At 34.7% G+C, this 20,049-nt stretch overlaps 1 protein-coding gene across 1 annotated transcript in view; it reads right to left on the minus strand.

Moving 5' to 3' along the window:
* Positions 1 to 18,985, minus strand: part of LOC118185527 (uncharacterized) — a 36,609-nt gene extending 17,624 nt beyond the window's left edge. Inside the window, exon 1 of the mRNA XM_035355398.2 lies at positions 17,227 to 18,985. Within this exon, the coding sequence (XP_035211289.2) occupies positions 17,227 to 18,577 (1,351 nt within the window). The 5' untranslated portion in view covers positions 18,578 to 18,985. The remainder of the gene's footprint in view (positions 1 to 17,226) is intronic.
* Positions 18,986 to 20,049: the final 1,064 nt, after the last annotated feature.

Here is a 20,049-nt window from a genome sequence, read left to right on the forward strand (position 1 = left end):
AAACGGGAATACTAATGCTGTTCATGTTCGGGAGATCATTACACGTCAGAAAACATACTGAACGATGGTGAAGACAATAACAACGGTGATGAGGGCGATTTCTTGTATACTGTACCAGATGACACAGACAGCAATGAATGATTTCAGAAGCACTGTATGATTTGAGGCCTAGGTAATAGATATTCACAATAACAGCGGGCGAGATTTAAGTAGAAACGAAAATACCTTATGAGATAGTGTAATGTTGATATTATTTTAAAAACCTGCTCAGGAGAACCAACAGAAAGGGCACCAAATTAGCTACGAAATTTTAGAGATTTAAAAAAAAAAAGAAGTTTGATTCTTTAATTTCAGTGTTGCATTATAACAAAAAATATAAAAAGAATTGCGTATTAGAAACAATTCAGTTGAATTAAAAAAGAAGAATTAATAACATGAATTTATTCTTAAAAGAGACGATATTTCTCAGTAGTGTATATATAATTCACTAACATTAAAATTTATATTACGCAGGGTGTTTACACATTTTAGAACAATTTCGATAGATAATTAAAAAGTGTTTTCGATAAGATTAGTGATAAGATAAGAATGGACAAGAGTTAAGCTACTGGCGCTATCTATTGATGGAGTAAGAAAACTAAAACATAATTTCCTTGAAGGCTGAAGGTAAAGATGGATTTGAATTAGGGTCGTTACCTAGGACAGAAAGATTTTTTTTAAATGTGAAACGCCTCTAGAGAAATCTAATTCACCAATGAAAGATGTTTTATTTAATAATTTTGGCCGCAGAAAAATGGAATGTGTGATGTTCGAACTAACGGTGCTGGGCAACAGAGAACGTCTGTGTTTCCTTTTTCCAAACATACGCCTCATATTCCTTAACGTGAAATTTTAAGGCTCTTTTAGTTTGACCAATGTAAATTAACCAATGTAAATTACGAGTAAAATATCGTCTGCTACTTTTACATTCATTCTTCTTTCAAAATCTTGCATGTAAAGAAGCTAAAGGATATATTTTCCGAAGAGAAATATTCCTATTCCATAATTCAAACTTCTAATTGCAGAATAAGCAACATTATTAATCGAAATGGTAAAATACAACATTACAACTTAAAGAAGCTAAAAAGACATAATGTTTGGCAGCTTTTGCAAAAGAATGTGGCTCAACGCAGAATAATTTGTAGGACTGTGAATGAAAACTAGTATTCAGCAGAAGATAAATGGAAATACACTGTTACCATCGACGAAGCTTGGGTTAACCTAAATGAATGCCAAAAAAAAAGGGGGGGGGTCTGCTTATTACCGAAAACAAAGAGAAAAAAATTTACAAGCCCGATTCCGCCAATTCAAAGGAAGTTTTAGTACGAGGTTTTTATGATTGTAGTAGTATTGTCTTACAATGAGACATTAAGAACAAGAAGATTGGTTTGGTTTTATTTAATTATGGCAAAGCACTCGAGGGCTATCTGCCTAAGGGAAAGGATGCCTTCGTGGAGGACTTTGTAAGGGAACTGGCTCGTATTTATGTTACATATGGAGAAAACCACGAAAACGTACATGCAGCCAGCTTATTCGAACTTCCAGACCGAAGTTCCTGTGTGTGCCTGTATTCTAATTAATTCAAGTTAATTAATTTTTCTGATTCAGCAATTTATTTTAATGAATGATTCAACCACATTTATTTACAGATTATGTAAATTAATCACTTAATTAATCACTTTTTAACATATGCACAGTTAAAATGCAGACTCTGGTGGATACAAACAATTCCTAAATACTGTGATATTATCTGCTATCTCTGCTGTTATCTCACGAATATAATTCTCCTTTTTGCGTTCCTCATAAAAAATTTCACTCTTTCTGATGGTTTGGGATAGTGATTTTTCTAGCGTATCGCAACAAACATATTAACCTTTTTTAAGACAAGGTCCGGTTAATCACGAGTTGACTGTATTTGTATAGAAACGTCAATCACTTAATATCAAATTACAGTTATTTAGTGACAAAACACAAACCTTTCAGCAAATTTCTTGCGTCAAAGGGAATATTTGGTAGATCATTTTTTTTAAACTCTAATCTACAATAAATCACGTTTAATCTTTGCTGAAAATACCAGCAAGCGTTTGTTTTGTTTTGTTTTCTCCCCTTCCGCAGTTACACAGTTGCACAGAGCTTTTTGTCAGTGGTTGCTGACTTTTTCCATACGATTTTCTCCCAACTTTTAAACTGATTTGAATCAGCTTTAGCTAGCCGTGTTTACTGTCGTGAGTCCACGGCCTGAACCAAACCTTTTAGGCGGACTTTGTCTTGTTAAATATCATATTTTCATACTTAGGTTTTAATTAAACGTTTGTGTTTAATTAATCTCTGTTCTGTAAACAGCAGAGTTTTTCCGTCATTATATGAGCTGGGCAAATTGATAGGCTATTGACGATGGAGGTCGGGACACCGATCTGTCTCTTTATAGGAGGCAAGGCGGCTCATCCATTAGGTGCCTTCATAATAAGACTTCCGCCCTTAGTTGTGGCATACAACTATAAACGGCTTTGGGGGGGGGAATGAAGCGTGATAAGTGATGGGACAACAACCTTATACAAATCCAATTAGAACAATCTATTAATGTTATCCTATCGTATTCCCCGGAAGGTCGACTTCAGGGCAACTCCCGGCGTTCTGGCTAAGACCTGTACCTAGACTGACTCGGCTCCTGGAGACACACTCGACAAGGACCGTACTGGTATTATCTTGTCTGCCTCACGTTATATGGTGAGATATCGAAGGTTGTTCTTGGGGATTTGGCTTCCCTTTGCCAACACTGTAGTACAGTCTATGATATATCCTCCTTCTCTTTGTTGGTGACTGCTTGCCGGTCGCCACTGACTTGTGTTCATTTATCCCAGACTGTGTGCAATTCCCCCCCCCTGGGTTGAACGAGAGACTATGCCTCCTTGGATCACACCTAGGGATTGGTGCATTATAACCGTGTAAGGGTATCTTAAAGCCCAGGTCTTTGAGCCCCTCCTCCTTAGTGTACTGTTATCGTATTATAATGTATTTATTTCATTCATTTGTACAAAATATTGAGATCTTATTACCTCAGATGCCATGGTGGGCTACTGGAGAAAGCGGAGGTCGTTCTGTGGCATGGAACAAAACAGTTTTAAATCGGAACAGAAGGCTAGAAAGTGGAAACAATATCAGGTGATTTATTATGACGGTCTTCGTGTTTTCCTTACTTTTACCCCTATTCCCTGCCCGAATGAGGCTTCCTTTCTTTGCGTTTGCCCTGTTATTTCGAATACAAGACGCGGTAGGATATTAAAACAGGAAAATGAAGAAAATAGCCGCCCTCAAATTTAAACAAGATTTTAAAATTACAAAATTAGCGAAAAATGTTTAATTTGGAAACTAGAAAAATGAAACTGTTTTTAACCCAGAAAGGCTGTTTTTAAGTTTAATATGGTTTGCCAGCAGAGCCAGATTTAGACTTGATAAGGCCGTATGCTATTTGAGATATGGGGCCAATTATAAGTCTGTTATAATATATTTTAATACTATTTATACTACATTTTAATTATTTGGTTGCCCCCAAAAAAGTAGGGGCCCTAAGCTATAGCTTCTGTAATATAACGTAAATCCGGCCCTGTTCATCAGTAGAGATTATTCTTAGAGATGGCTAAGTGGAATAGTGAAACATTTTATAAGTTACTACATGAATATGCATTTAGATTAACATAGGAACATTCCATATCTTCTGTAAATTTGAAAAGTGACAAAATATAGAACTTCTTCTATAAAAATGCTGAATGTTTTTAGTTAGATATATCATAAATTAAATGCATTTTTATTTGAATCAATACGATTAAAAAGTAAAAAAATAATATTAAGAACTGAAAATATTGCTTTTAAATATCTTAGTTTAATTAAATGCTCAAAAATCTCAGTTGACCTTGCCATTATTCCAAGCTCAACTCTCATCCCATGAATCTGTTGAAAAAAATTCCCCATAAACCGAAACTAAAGTAATTGTGTCTTATACTCCACCCTTATGAAACTGTTGAGAAAAATTTACCGCTTAAATGAACTAAGGTAATTATGTACTTCCACTCCATGAAAATATTCAGAAAATTCACTATACACGTTAACTAAAATAATCAAGAATTGAATTTCACCCCCATGAAAGTGTTTAGAAAATTCACCATACATTAATTACGTATTGTACTTAACAACTACGAAACTGTAGAGAAAATTTACCATATATGTGAACTAAAGTAATTATGAAATGAACTCCCTCCCCTCCATAAAACTGTTGAAAAGATTCTACACAAACAAGAACCAAATGCATTTCATCCCTTCAAAACTGTTGAGAAAATTTACCGCATACATGAACTAAGATAATTACGTACTTCATGAAAATATTACGAAAATTTACCGTATAGTAAGCTAATGCATTTCCGTTTGGTTTTAGGAAAAGAAACATAAAGCGAAAGGCAGAAGAGTGCTTAGACTCTCATCAGGCTAGCAAAAACCTACTCTTTCTTTTTTCTTTTAATTTTTTCTCTCTCTTTCCTTCTTTTTTAATCCCTTTTTCCTTGCTCTTTTGCTACAAGCAAAAATCACGAGACCAGGAATTATTCCAACAAAAGTTTAGGTACACAGAAATACCTACCTGCTTGTAAATTACAGATGGTGTAACAAAATTCATTAGTACATTTAATACCTTCAACAAAAAAATTTTGCCGTAGTGTCGCCGTTTACACACTCATCGAACACCGCAGTTTCGGCAAAAACAGCTAATCTTGCTATTATTATGACTGCCTCAAATGCAAATGTTTATAATAAAATAAAAAGGCTGAAATGAATGCTGCTAAAAGGGCCAGTCACATGACTCCGGTTCAAAGTGTTGTTATAACAGTGCTATTGGACTGACATTTTTTGCACGAATGGTAAATGATATCTGGCAAACATTTGTCATTCGTAGTAATTAGATCAAATACCAAATATTTGACAAGTCAGATACAGTAAACCCTTGTCGAACACGAAATTGCGGAACGTGATTTTGCGTATAGGCGTTATCTTAATGTCTCCATTTAATTTGCCGAACGCGAGAATTTCAACGATATGCAATACGTTGCAAGCAATGGCCCCGTTGTGAAAACCCTCTTTATCGACCGGATTGAAAATTCATTGATTAAAGAAGTCAAACAAAACTTAGAACAGCAAAACCTGTGCTTTAAATGTGTCCTAATTCTCGTTAATGTTTCAGGATACAGTATTGAAGCCAACAATGCATGCATGTAAACTTTTATTCCTTGCATAGAACACCACTTCCCTAATTCAGCCAATGGATCAAGAAATCACAAAAGAATTCAAAGCCTGTTATGTCAAGCATGTTTACATCTCTACAAATAAAGCGCTAGACTATGAGTTCTCAATCGAGGCGGAGGGGGGATTGCATAGCTTCAGGAGGGGGGGGATGAAGTCAGACTTTTAATTATGTGTTAATTTAGTTTAATTTAATTAATTTAATTAGTTATTTAATTTATTAATTTAAGATGGTTATTAATTAATTTTAATTAATTTAGTAATTAGTTAATTTAATTAATTTGGTTAGTTACTTTATAAAACACGTTAAAAATAATCTAAATTGAAATGAATTAATGTATACATATTTCGAATTCTGAAAAGCAGGAGGGGATGATCTTCTAGCAATGGTGATAGCAGTGCATGGAACTAAAAAGGTTGAGAACCATTGCACTAGATGAAGGAAAATAAAAAGGTTAAGAACCATTTCACTACACATTAATAGCATTTTGGAATTATTCATCATAAGACAGTGCATACAAATGATAGAACTTCGTAAACTGTAATTTGTATTCTATAAATTTATCGGCAATAATCAATGTAGAACACTTAGTGTAAATCAATTCACTAGAACATCAATGTAGAATCAGTGTAGATTGTATTTTTTTCGTTAAGTAAAAATGCCTACTTTCGTACGATTGATGCATCGCAGAATTATTTCACCACAATATAGCCATCCGATGATTTTATGTATGTAACTTACTGAAACTTAAAATTTTCCTTCTGATAGAACTGATTTGCAAGGTTCAAAGTACTTTTCAGTAAATCGAACATATAAGAATTGAAAACCAGAACTGTATGTCTGATATACTCTGTAAAATAAGCTTTCCTTGCTCCGCATACTGAAAGTAACGTCAATAGTTACAAGCATAATTTTAGACAAATCTACACTGGCGCTAAAAACTAACAGAATATTCAAACTTAGTGGATTATCTCCATAATTGTAGAATAGAATTTAATGAAATTCGGTACAGATATAGATTGATAGAATACAAAAGGATATACAGACGCTTCCCACCTTACGAAGGAGTTACTTTCCGAGAGACCGTCCGTACGATGAATTTGTCCTCAAAATGGTGCATTTTCCTAATGGTGTTCGTGAGATAAGAGCTATAAATGGACTACTAAATGAGGAAAGTGGTTAGTGACCCTGAAGCGCCCGGGTTCGAATCCTGGAGAAGACATGGATGTAAATTGTCTGTCCCTTCATAAGAGGCAATGGCGTCCCACCTATTAGGTGCTTCCATAATAAAGTGACCACTGCTTCCGGCCTTAGTATCGGCCAACGTCTATAACGACTTGTGCCTGTCACTAGGGGATAAAATTCCTTACAGTACATTATAAATAAAATATTACAAATGAATAAAGTATAAACTTCTTTACTATACTGGACATAACTTATATTTTCGGCTTTAAGGCATGCGCGAATGGTGAGAAGATGATGTTAGTAGATCTTTACTTGGCTAGGGGTGAATCAACGTCTAACTCGCCCACTGAAGATTCATCGACGAGTAAACGGGGCATTTGTCATGGGAAGGCTGAGAGGTGGAAGGAGAAGGAGCTGGCGTATTAGAATGGCCTAGTAAAATCGATTTGGGAAGTGCCTGTCTAAATTATCAAACTTTTTTTGAACTAGTTTTGTTTTGCTTTCATCGTAAACAAGACGACAGCACTGTGTGGCATCGTACACAGCAAATTTTACTCCCCCGCCCCCCAAAAAACCATTGAATTTGGGTCTTGGTTTTCCAAAAACGTAAGGCTCCGAATTCTTTTCGACTCCAAGCAAATTTCAGTCTTTGACAACAGGTTTGTTCGAATCTGCGAATGTTCGTTACGTGAAAGTTCATAAAGTGGCGAGCGTCTGCACAGTACAACAGTCATAGCTCATACGCATGATCGCACACCCCGGGCAGGAAGGTTATAAGAACGAACAAAGGATCGTACAGAGACTAATCAAAGAGGAAAAGAAAAGAAGGAAGATAGGCTAATGAAAAGTATGGTTCCCCTGTAATAGTTACCCTAACTCTTAGTTCCCTCAGATAACTCTTAGTTCCCTCAGATAGTTAGCTCTTAAAACATGACTTTAAACTGGGAAAGAAAAAGTTAATAAATCCTTGTGGTAATCGGTTCCAGTCCAGAAACAACACATTCTTCAGGGCATTGAGCTTCTGGAAGAAGAGAGACAAGTTGCATTTGCCCTATCAAGAGCGAGCGTTCCATACATGTTCTTACGGCTTTAGTGGTGAAATTTCGGCTGCCCATTTTATTCGGTTTATATCCTCACTTTCTGGAAAATCTTCCGCTTGTGTGGACGACCGTTGTTGTCTATCAAACTGAACTCTAGGACCTGAGAGTAACGCCTTTGCAGTAGTGAGGCCGACTGCTGCAGATACTCATTTCCAGCATGATGCACGTTGTGAGATATGTATAACTATTAGAGGGTATCATTCCCCACATTAGACTTCTTTTTTTGTTTAATCTTGCAGCCTTTGTTTTAGACTTTAATGCCCCATTGAGCTTTACGCACGATCATGTGTGTGTACCATGGCTGTTGTAGGGTGTGTTTGTTTTGTGTTAAATAAACCTAGGCCCATACCAAATTTCATTAAAAGCGATCTATTAGTTATGTAGATAAATGACTAAATGAGAATATTCTCTTAATTTTGAACGTAGTGTATTTCTCTTTCAGAGATAGCATTTTATTCTAAAAATTGTTTCCTTTTGTTATTGTTGTTGAGAATGGCATTAAACTGATATTTTCTTCCTTTACAATATTTTTTGCATATAACAAATAAAACAAGCTAGAAAATCTATATCGGTACTCTCATTGAGAACGAGACTGCAGCTAAACTGTAGGACGGATTAATTAATTTTTGTTGAAATATGTATTGTTAGCTATTTCCAAGATTTTATTTTCACATTGTTTCTGGCCAAGGATAATTTTTTTTTTTTTTTTTTAAGAACTGTTCCTTGTTCTTGTAACCTTCAAATAAATGAATTTTCACCATATTTCTTTCATATTCATTTTAACAACAAAAGACTTTCCTCGTTCAGCAGTTACATAAAGAACAACAAAAATCAGCAGTAATTATAATTGAATGATTGCCAGATGTACTTAATTATTTTAATGGAATAATTCTATTTTTAACCACGGAAACAATAAATTCTTTTTATCCATCCTTGCTCTTATCAAAGCGCGATTAATGACAGCGATGTATTTATTATACTGTTTTACTGGCGAAGTAATTACTTTTGTCAATGATGCCAATTTCTTTAGTTCACTTTCTTTGGATTTCTTTTCGTTCTTTATGTACCTTCACAAAAGGCCAAAACTAATATTTCAGTTTGCTAATTTTCACCAAACAAAACACAGGTCACGTCAGGTCAGGTTTAAATGTGCGGGACACACTAGAACAGACAACTTGGCACACTAACCGTGTGGCCCCTTCAAGGACCCCTAACTGGCAATTTTTTATAATTTAAAAAAGATTACAAGAAGTTTACAAAGGAATTTACAAACGTTACAAGAAGGTTACAAAGGTTATGAGAAGTTAAAAAAGGTTACAAGGAATTTTAAAAAAGGTTTCAAGAATTTTGTCATCGAAGCACTATGAATTGCTAATTATATTATGAGAGTATAATTAGTTTAGAGAGTATAGAGTCATTATGAGAGTATAATTTTTGAGTGACAATAGTTCAGTCGTTGTTGATGTAGATAATAGATGATGCCTCATTTGACTGTTATATATCTTTCGATGTTTCACCAGGAATCTTTTTAATTTGATATCATAGCTATTTGGATGTGAATTCTCGTGGTTAGGAGACATGTAAAGAAATCATGGTCAGGATCTCGCCTTTCCCCACTTATATACAAATCAGTGGTTGATAACCTTCTATCATTGAAATAGTAGGGAAAAACTGGATATATATTGAGAAATAAAATGCGTTGATATAATGATGTTGTTACTGAGCTTCGGAAAAAATTTAAATGTTCTGAAGCCTTGTGGTTCTTCATCCCGTTGGTGTTGCTATTTTTTATGGATTTGGGATTGGGATTATTCAAGTATGGCAAAGCACACGAGGGCTTTCTGCCTAAAGGGAGGGATGCTTTCGTGGAGGACTTTCTAAGGGAAACTGGCTCGCATACACGTTACAAGGGGAAAACTACGAAAACGCCCATGCAGCCAGCCCGTTCGCGGGATTCGAACCTCGGACGAACTACCAGTGTTCAGCGTCTTTACCGCTCGGCCGCTGGTGGGGCGCTACTTTTTATGATATTTTTAATTCATGTTTTACTATGAATATTGGCCATGGGATTTCGATTTTATCTTCTAGTTGTTTAAGTGATCAATAAATAAGATACGTGAATCCCACTGGCATAACGGTATTGTGACGCCTTTATGAAGGTTGCATTCCAGAGAGCATGATTTGGCTTGTCGCAAAGACAATCTATCTATGATATCTCGGATTTCGTTTCTGTACTAAGCAATGTGTCTTGTCACAAAGGAGAAGGTAATTTTGAGCAAGTAAATCACTTTTTTTCCCAAGATAGAAATTTTCAAAAGTGTTCCACCATAAAAATGCTGACACTTTTTAGAAAAGAAGTCGAAATTTTTAATGAAAAGAAAGCAATCTGCACAGAAAGGCCGCAAACATTATCTCAGTTTACTATTATGATGATAAACAAAGCAAAGAAAATCCTACTTACACCTCATATAAAGGTGCCGGCACCTTTATGAAAGTTGCTTTCTTCAAGTTAAAAACTGGTTTATATAAGAGTACGATCTTTTTGCCAGAAAACCCCTGTGAATATTTGTATCTTGGCGAACAGCAGGAAATAAATTCCAAAGTGATGACACCTTTATAGTAGGGTACCGTTATGAAAACGTCTCATTCAGACTTGCAGCGAATAAGCGAGTTTCTCTTAATCTGATAAGTTTTGTCCACGATAAAATGTCTTGCTATGAGTAGTCCACCGTGTAGCATCCTATGTGACACATACAAGCATTAACCCAAATATTTTATTTTAAGTCGCATGTTAATTTAATTCGCATGTTTTGAAAAATATAAGCTGAGGATGAGTTTGAAAATTTTTATGTTAATTAATCTATTACCTTAGTATTTTTATCTTTGCTTGACTTTTACATTTATTGGCTGCCACCAAGATGCAGACTCATTAAAATCTATTTAAAAAACAGAATTATGGGAGTTACTAAAGCAATAAAAATCAGCGTATGTTGCATAAATTTGCAAAAATAGTTTAGAAGTGTTATTTCCATAAATTTATAAGATTAGTTCAGCCTGTGCTCACGGGCTTCTCCCTCGTCATTTTCGCTTCTGCAACTGAATAAGAAAGTTATATTCAAGTCTTCAAAAGTAGTCATACAAATTTACGCAGTTTGATGCTGATTCTTGTTGCCTTTGTATGTATATACATTATACGTTCTTCGGCGAGTCATTTTATCCTAGTTTTCTTAACGAAGTTCTTGAGGGAGTGAGCTTCTGGAAGCAACGCTAATCTCCGTGCTATCCCCCGTCCATTTCTTAGAATTATTTTAATAAGATTTAGCTTTCTGTTACCTATCTTTGCTAGCGTATTTAGACAGGCGGAGCTGAAGCTTATACACTGAAGTGCCACTTAATTAGGGATAGACATGGCTATGCAAACTGTGTAGCACTACGCCGCATTTACGCTCACGTGAGTGCGCTGTGGCAACTGAATGTATAGCTAATACTGTGGTTGTTGTTAATCAGTCGTTTCAATTGCCAGTATAGGTAAATCTTCTGAGTTAGATGCCTTCGTTTGTGGACAAATAGTAGGTGCTCGATGCATGGGATAATCAATTTCCAAAACAGTCAGAGGATTTTCAAGTTCGACAGTGTCAACAGTATACCGAGAACACATGGATGGTGGGGGAAAACTAACGATTTGGCAAACTGCACAGGACAATTAACTTTGAACGAGCGTGGTGTGAAATTGCTCAGCCGTCATGTACGTAGCAGCGAAGCCAAACATTAGGTCAAATTACTACCGAGCTAATCATGACGCCAGTCGTACAGTCAGTAAACGGACCGTGCAACGCTCATTTCACCGCGTGTGGGCTTTGGAAGCAAGTAAGCCATCGGGCCTGAGCAAGAGAACACAAAGACTGGACTCTAGAGTACTGGAAACGAGTTGCATGGAGTGATAAATCTCGATTGCAATACTATGCAAGAATCATATGACGTGAATTAATTTAGAAATAACGTAGTTTAGAGAGATTTATTATAAGCAGATGCTGTTTTAGGACCGAAAGCGGAAATATTCAAATTAAAATAGAGATTTAAGGTATAGTGCAAATTAAAGTTAGTATTTTGATTTAAACGTTTTTATCTTGTATACAAATACATATATAAATACGAACACGAGGTCTGATTTATTTTCGTCTAATAAAGGTGTTAATTCCGAGAGTCGGTGCTTTGTTGTATGTATTTGTTCTAGAATTGGCACAGTTTTCCAAACAGTAAGGTACGATCCACGGAACCATAACTGATTTAATGAGCCTTTCGCGGTTTCACCTTAATATGGCATGCATTTAGACATGCACGGCTTAGATTTTAAGACAAGCATATGACTACTGACAGGATCATCCAGTTAGTTTTTTTCACATTCGAGGTGCACGCAACTCGAATCCGCCAGTAACAGCGCAGAACATGGAAATGCCTTGGGTGCCACTATCTTATGTCAATCCCCTCTCTGGTTTATTTCATACTAGGTGTACCCGCCCGGCGTTGCCCGTGCATTTAGAAAATGCAGATAAGTGAATAGCGCAGGAATAGTAGTGTAGGACATGTAGACTGTCTCTCTCTCTCCCCCCCCACAAGCTACAAAAAAGAAATGAATTGTAATTAATCGATTTAATGTATCGTCAAAACAGCAAACTAACGCTAGAATAAAGAAATCAATTGTTACAATCGAACGTTATTTGAAAACAAATAATAATATCAGTGAGTCAAAAAAACCGTGATTAATTAATTATAAATAATTTTTTTTAAATTTTTCTAATTAAAAAATCGAAAATCGGGCTTCGAGGTCTGGTGGCCAGCCCCTTTGTGCTTCCGTATAAAAAATTCCAGGTCCCTGCGTGCGATAGATTTGGCTGGAGAGCTCGGTCAGACAGACAGACAGACACATTACACTTGCTTTTATTATTATAGATACGCGGAATCTTAGTTCGTGCTTTCGGTAGCGGCTCAAAACTCACTACGTCCTCTACGGCATCAGCGCTATAGGAAGTGGGCCTTGGTGGGCATCGAAAGGCTTTATTGCGTGAGACGCAGGTGGAAAAAAAACCCGTGTTTCGATTTTTATTATATTTCTGCAACACGCAACAACGGCACGGTGTCGAGCTGTTTGCTGATATGCTGAGTCTTTAATTAACCCTCGTCTCAAGAAGACGAGCAGAGGCCCTAGGGACAAGCAAGCTAATACGCACTGTGCGCAGGAGGGTAACATATTCACGAAGAACTACCACGTAGAACTACTATCACGAAAGAATTTCGTGGCGGAGTATGTGCGAAATAGGTCAAGCCTAGTTCTAGTCAGCAGTGGCAGCCATATACCGCATATTCCAGCGTATAACGCACACCTGTAATTTCAAACTGCTTTCTTAATTTTCTGGTATAATCGTCGTTTAATGCGCACCTTTTTCTTTACGAAACCTTAAACATACATATGCAATACTCTTATCTGTTGAAGTCATTCATTCGAAGATTCTTCCCAGGCTTTCGAACAATTACGTACTGAATTAACAAGGGGAACAATGTGTATGGGAAATGCTTGAGGGAGTAAATAATCCTGCACAGAGGGTGGATTGTATTCAATGCAGATGTGCACAAGAATGTTATTTTAGGGTTTCGAGAAAGGGGGACATAATTTGGGGTAAGAATGCATTTCCGACCAGGATGAATTCGCTAGTCAGACGTTTTCCGTGATGCCGTGATTTTCAAGTGAACATCGAAAGTTTGAGTAAATCGCATTTGCTTTGGTTGAAATACAAAGTTGATCTCGTGTTCCTTTTAGTAGTAAATATGGCTCCTGCCAAACGAAGCAAACAAAGCTGTTTTCAAATGTAAAGTCATTCAATTTGTGAACGAAAATGGAAATCCTGCTATAACAAGAATGTTTGATGTTGGCGAAAGCTCCATACGTGAGTGGGAGAAAAATGAAATCACAATAATTAATATTCCGAAGAATAAGTGTGCTTTGCGTAAAGGAGTAACGAAGTGGCTTATTCTAGAAGAAAATATTGTGAACTTGGTCCTAAGAAATCGCAAAAATGGATTAATTGTAACAAGAAACAGCGTAAGTTGATTTGCTTTATAAGGTATTTTCTCCCTCCTTTCCGAAAGTTTTCGTGGTGCAACTGGAAGCAGACTCAACGCGTATTCGGAAAGCCCCGAGTTTGAGCCCCGGCGAGGCCACTACAAATTTTTTAAATATCCAGCATCGAAAAACCTAATGACTCTGCGGCCTTAAAGGGAGCAAAAACGAATACAAATGAAATCACAAATAAGCAAATTTAAAGCAATTTTGAACTGGTGTATTCGACTTATGGCACGGAATAATTTAGTTTTGTGACAAGAAACCAAAGTTTCGCAAAGGCTTACGACAGATTTGGACAAATTAATAAGTTTTCAAAAGTATGTTATTGACCTACAAAGGCAAAAATAAAATATTTACTGTCACTTATCGGAAATATGAATGAAACTTCAGTAATGTTTGATATTATAGGAAATAAAATAATTCATGTGAAAGGAACAAAACCGGTTCACATAAAAACAACAGGTCACGAAAAGTCTCACCTCACCATAGTGCTTTCCTGTTTAGTGGACGGTACAATATTAAAACCCATGGTTATTTTTAAAAGAAAGACTATACCGAATTGTAATTTCTCGAAATATAATGTAATCTGGTGTTTTCATTCATGTTCACGAAAAAAGATTTCATTCATTTCACGAAAACGGTGGGAAACTATGGATAAGAAATATCTGACAAAAGAATTCAGAAAGGTTTTTAGTTTGGGAAATGTTCAGATCCCATCTAACGGATAATATGAAGAAATTGTTGAAAGAGCGTAATACAACATGACAGTTATTCCAGACGGATAAACGCCATTAGTTCAGCTTTTAGATTGTTTGTATCAATAAACTAGTCGAAGAAAATTAGGAACGACAGTGAGGATTACATGGATGTTAGAATTTTCAATTATTAACCTTTTCATTACCATAAGGTCATATTATATTTCAGAGAATTCATGGTCCATTAGAATATGCATTCCATTAAAAAAACGTATTGCGATACAATTTTCCCCACTGTCCTTAAGAGTAAAAATATCAGATTTCATTAAATGCTTAAAAAATTTAAATGTTTATGGAGATAATATTCCATGAATAGTCTATGAAATAATGACCTATTTTGTATATTGGCAACATCAAACTAACATCTCATCCCCATTCACGGAGGGATGAGTGGAATCCAGTTTAAACAATTGAACAATCCAGTATTATTTTGTGGATTGTTCGAAATGTTCCGTTTCCTTAAATGCTAACACCAGAATGAAATTTCTGCTTCTCTTTAATTAATGGACTAATATTAATACTTATAACTCTGAACATTATAGACTAACGCAATAAATAAATTTCTAATTCGTGCGCTGAAAAATAGCATTTTTTCAATGAAATGGAAATGTATATTTAACTATTTATAATATATATGGAAATGTATATTTATTATTAATGAAAATTTAACTCATTAGAAATTTACGCAAGAAGCATCTCATAAATTCGAAGATGGCATTTCCTGTAATTTGTACATTTAAATCTCTTTGAAAAAGACAGTATTTAAGATAAGATCATAACACAAATATTACAATGTGAGAGGACTACTACACCATACAGTAAAGTATACCATAAAATAAAATTAATTTTTTTAGTAGGCTTTTATTTAAAACTGATAAAATAATTAATGAATTAGAAGGAGAAAAATAATTTATCATACAGTTTAATCGCAAAAAGAGATTAAATAGATTTTCACAAAATTCATCTACAATTTTAAGTCATCAATAATAAAAGCGTGGCGCACCCTACATAAATTTATAATGAGAACAGCTTATATATTTTTGACAATGCTATTCTATTTATAGATTTCATTATTAGGCGTAAGCTCTTTTACTATTCGAGGAACAAAATTGTAAATGAATTTTGTAAAAAGAATTATTTAATCTCTTGTTCCCATTAATATAGATGTAAATTATTTTTCTCCTTTTAGTTCATTCATTATTATATGAGTTTTACATACAATTTTACAAAAACTTTTATTTTTTTTTCATCTTATTAATCTCAACGACACTTTATCTATTAAATTATTCAACTGAAAAGTTGTTTTTAACAGCAAATAATCATTCTTTTACTTCCAACAATTCTGTTACCTCAAATGTCGAAATGATCCAGAGATTTCGCAAAATAAGTAAATAAATAAATAACTCAAAAATTATGTTAAAAAATGACATATAAAATTCATACAAAAGAATTTTTTGTTCTATCCAATATCGCAACAAAATTCTTAAAGTTTAAATTTCTTAACGAAACGGAAATATGCGCAAAAATAATTTCAACATTAATATTTAAAAGTCTAAATCAAATTTTAAAAAATTCGCTTCACTACTCTATATTATCATCCAAAATGAATATGGTGCAAAATTTGAGCTGCAAAGCTTATCAAGAAGTATGTTAAAAATTAATAACAAACTTCGACCACGCGAAAAACATGTTAGTTGAGTTATAAAAAAACAAGATTTCTTGAAAACATTGAGAAAGAATCTTTTTTTTTTTTTTTTTTTTTTTGAGATGAGAAAGAATTGATTGAGAAAGATTGAGAAAGAATCATTTTGAAGACTCTTTTTAATTTGAATTTGTTATCGATATTAACTGTTTACTTTGAATTACACATGTATATAAAGCCGCATTCGCTTAATTTGAACTGAGAATACAGTGACAGGTATGAAATTAAATCTCTCCCGGGGCCGAATGCGTAATCCAGTTAACTCGGCTCAATTACGTTGCGACCCAAAGGTTATTTTAATGTTCAACAGCTCTAGCTTTCATCGGAACTGCGATTTAATCTAACTTTCGCATAAACATTTTGCAATTTCATTATCGGAATGCAGTACTCATTCCTCGAATCTGAAGTTAGTAACAGAGGAAATTAATTTTCGAATGAGCAAATTGTAGCAATGCATATTCAGTACAGCATATTGTGAAAGAATTTAAAACCTTTTTTAGGATGCGAACTGTAGAAAATTTAGGATTCGCATCGTAACTAGTTAACAGAATCTATGATTCCATGAAAATTTAGGATTTTTAAGTATGGAAACATACTTGAAGAAGAAAATCTTGTATGTGCAGATATATATGTGTGTCACAAATTTTGAGCGATAAAAAATACGGAAACACATGCATTTTTAAAAATTATGTCAAACAAAGACATATGAATTTATTAATCGTGTTTTATTTCTAGAAAACCTCGTCCGGTTTCAAATAATTCAGAATATTAGCAGAACTGGCTGCCTGGACAAAGTACTGTGGTGTATTTAGAGAACATTACCGTTAATCACTATTAATCACATTTAAAAGTTTTGAAAAGTCTAACAGTAAGGAAACAGATTTTTAAAACATTGCAAATCGTTTACATTTACCTTGCTTTCCAGATTATAAATGAGTACTGAATATTACGCAAATAATTTAAGCTATAATTTTTATATTCTAAAATACATCCAAACAATAAAATAAAAAATGTACTTAAAATATCAAAATATGTCTTACCTTTAACATTAATATAATAAATCCTGGGTGCGATAGTTATTTGTGAAATGGTCAAAACATGAAATCTGTTACTGCTGATATCAAGTTCTTCCAAACGTGGAAAATGTTTCAAAAATCCATTAAATCTACTCAGGCGATTTTTAGCAAGGAAAAGAGTTGTCGATGGCAATGTTAATAGTGATGAGCTTGAGTTTAAATACTTTAAACCATTATCGTTCAAATTTATAACAGTTAAATTTGAAAGCGAACTTATTTCATGAAACGAAAAATCTAATATTTTGTTTCGAGATAAATCTACAGCTTTCAAACTAAACAGTGGGCGCAAACCTTCGTTTAGAAACAGTAACTTGTTATTTGATAGATCTAAATTAGTCAAGCTCGTTAGATGTGTGAAACTGTCGTCATTTAGTTGCAAAACGTGATTGCAGCGAAGATTTAGTTCCTTGAGTTGTCTCAAATTCCACAGAGATGTTCCTAGTTCGTGTATATCATTGTGTTGAAGATCAAGGACTTCCAAATTGTGTAGATTATGCAAAGAGCTTCCCAAGACAGATATCCTATTGTTAGCTAAGTTCAGATGCTTAAGTTTAAAAAGTTCTTTTAGTTCTCCTTTGATGCTAAGCAAGAAGTTATGGTCTAAGAATAGCCATTCCAAAGAGAATAAATTCCGAACAGATTGGTTCAGAGTGATCAGAGAATTTTTAGACAAAAATAGTGTGACAAGACTCACCGGAAAGGATCCTCGTCCGATATGACGTAGGTTGTTATCCGACAAACAAAGATGTTTCAGCTGTTGGACGCCGGATAAGTCGGAATAAAGAATTCTGCGCAAATTGTTAGTTTTAATGCTGAGGGTCATGAGGGATGGCAAGTGATTTAATGATTCCGAAGGAAATGTCAACAAATTGACATTGTGCAAACGTAGAACTGTTAACGAATCCATTCCTTGGAATGCTGCAGAAGAAATGTATCTAAAATTGCTGTCCTTCAATTCAAGACGATTCACTTTAATGCTACTGAAGGCTCTTGAAGGTAGCCTAGTAAAATGAGCATTCCGTAGTTTAAGGTACGGGATGGGAAAACATTGGAACCATTCTTTCAGTGCACTATGGATGGTCTTTAAATTGCTTGCACCATCGCACTGTATAGTAGGAATAATGGGCACGCGAGTACACTTACATGGCTTTATAGCAGTGGCAGGCGGGCACGCGAAATCATCATTTCTTGGCATCTTGCACAAACTTCGCTTCTGCAGGTATCCCTCTACTAGCACGAAAGAAGCAAGAATGAGCATCTGCAATCGCATCCTGTTATCGCTCTCAAACCTCTTGACGCAGCGCATTGAATTCATCGCTGTCGGTAGGCCAGCCTACATTGCGGAAACTAATGACTCTGATTTGCTGAGATCACTCAACAAGTTACAGAATCAAACTTTTATCTCGAGTTTCCGATTAACTGCCATTGAAATGAACTTTAATCACAGTTAAGGAACAAGATACGAAACTCGCGCGCGAACATGACGCAGTTCTAACGCCACAGCGCTTAAACCGCGTGCGGGGAATGCCGGCGAGGATGTACTGTCACATGGAATGATTCACGAGAGTTAACTACCAGGGGAAGAGCTAGTTTCTGGCCAGTATCCAAAAATAATTTCTGCTATAGTTTAGTACACACGTACGAACGCAAACACTTTCTACTCCAAAAGAAAAACAAAGGACAGTAGGGAAGATTAATCCTTTCTGGATAAATATTCACGCGATTTTTCTTTTTATTCTCCTGTCAGCTTTTAAACATTAGTTGGCCTTTCAGTATCTGCGCTTTTATCATAACTAGCTACGTAAACGAAGCGATGGAATTCGTTCAAGGACAGAGCTGATCATATGCACTGCTGTGCCAGAAATTTGCAGCGCCCGAAAAGAAAACTTAAATAGGCTGTTAAACCTTAAAAAGACATTCTAGAAATGCATGTGGTTTAGTTTATGTGCAGTGTTTCCAAGTTCTTGCTTTGCTTTAAAATTATTATTTCGCTCTTTTACGAGATATACGAAAAATTAAAGAAATGAAATTATATCCCAGTGCATTATATCTTACTACGATTGTTTTGTGTTTTTAAAGTTTTTGTTGACGTTTAGTTATTAATATTGGCTTTAAAACTAAAACAAGCAGAAAAACAATCAAAATTTTAAATAAAAAATATTACAAATTAATTTAAAATAAATGTTTGCCTAAAACTCATAAAAGAACTAATGACCTAAAAGGAGAAGAATAATATATTATGCAGTTTCATCGGAACAAGAGATAAAATAATTCTTTTCATAAATTCATCTACAATTTTATATCACGACTAATAAAAGCATAGGACGCTCTAAAAAATTTATGAAAATTGTACATGAATTCTGTTAAGAGAATTAATTAATATCTTGTTTTCATGCGCATTAATTATGTGATAAATTATTTTGCTTGTTTTACTTCATTTTCTAATGAGTTTTATATAAAAAATAGTTATTTTATAATTTTTTTATTTCGCATTTTGAATCTTAATGACACACTGTTAATCCAATTATTCAACTGATTAATCTTTTTTCAACAATATAATTAATCTTTTACTTCCGAAAATTCTATTACGCCAAACGGTCGAAAATTCGAGCTGTTTTCGAAAATTCGCCGAACAGTCAAAAATTATGTTACAATTTTCATATAAGTTTCAATTAAAATACTTTTTTTCGCTCTATCCGATGCTGCAAGCAGTAAAATTCTGAGATTTTTTACAAACGGTGTTTAAGCATTTTTAGAACAATTTCGGGACCGTTCAATTAATGTTTA

The sequence above is a fragment of the Stegodyphus dumicola genome, chromosome 9 (assembly GCF_044657685.1).
Source record: "Stegodyphus dumicola isolate Sdum_Otavi_A_Nest chromosome 9, ASM4465768v1".
Classification (NCBI taxonomy): Eukaryota; Metazoa; Arthropoda; class Arachnida; order Araneae; family Eresidae; genus Stegodyphus; species Stegodyphus dumicola.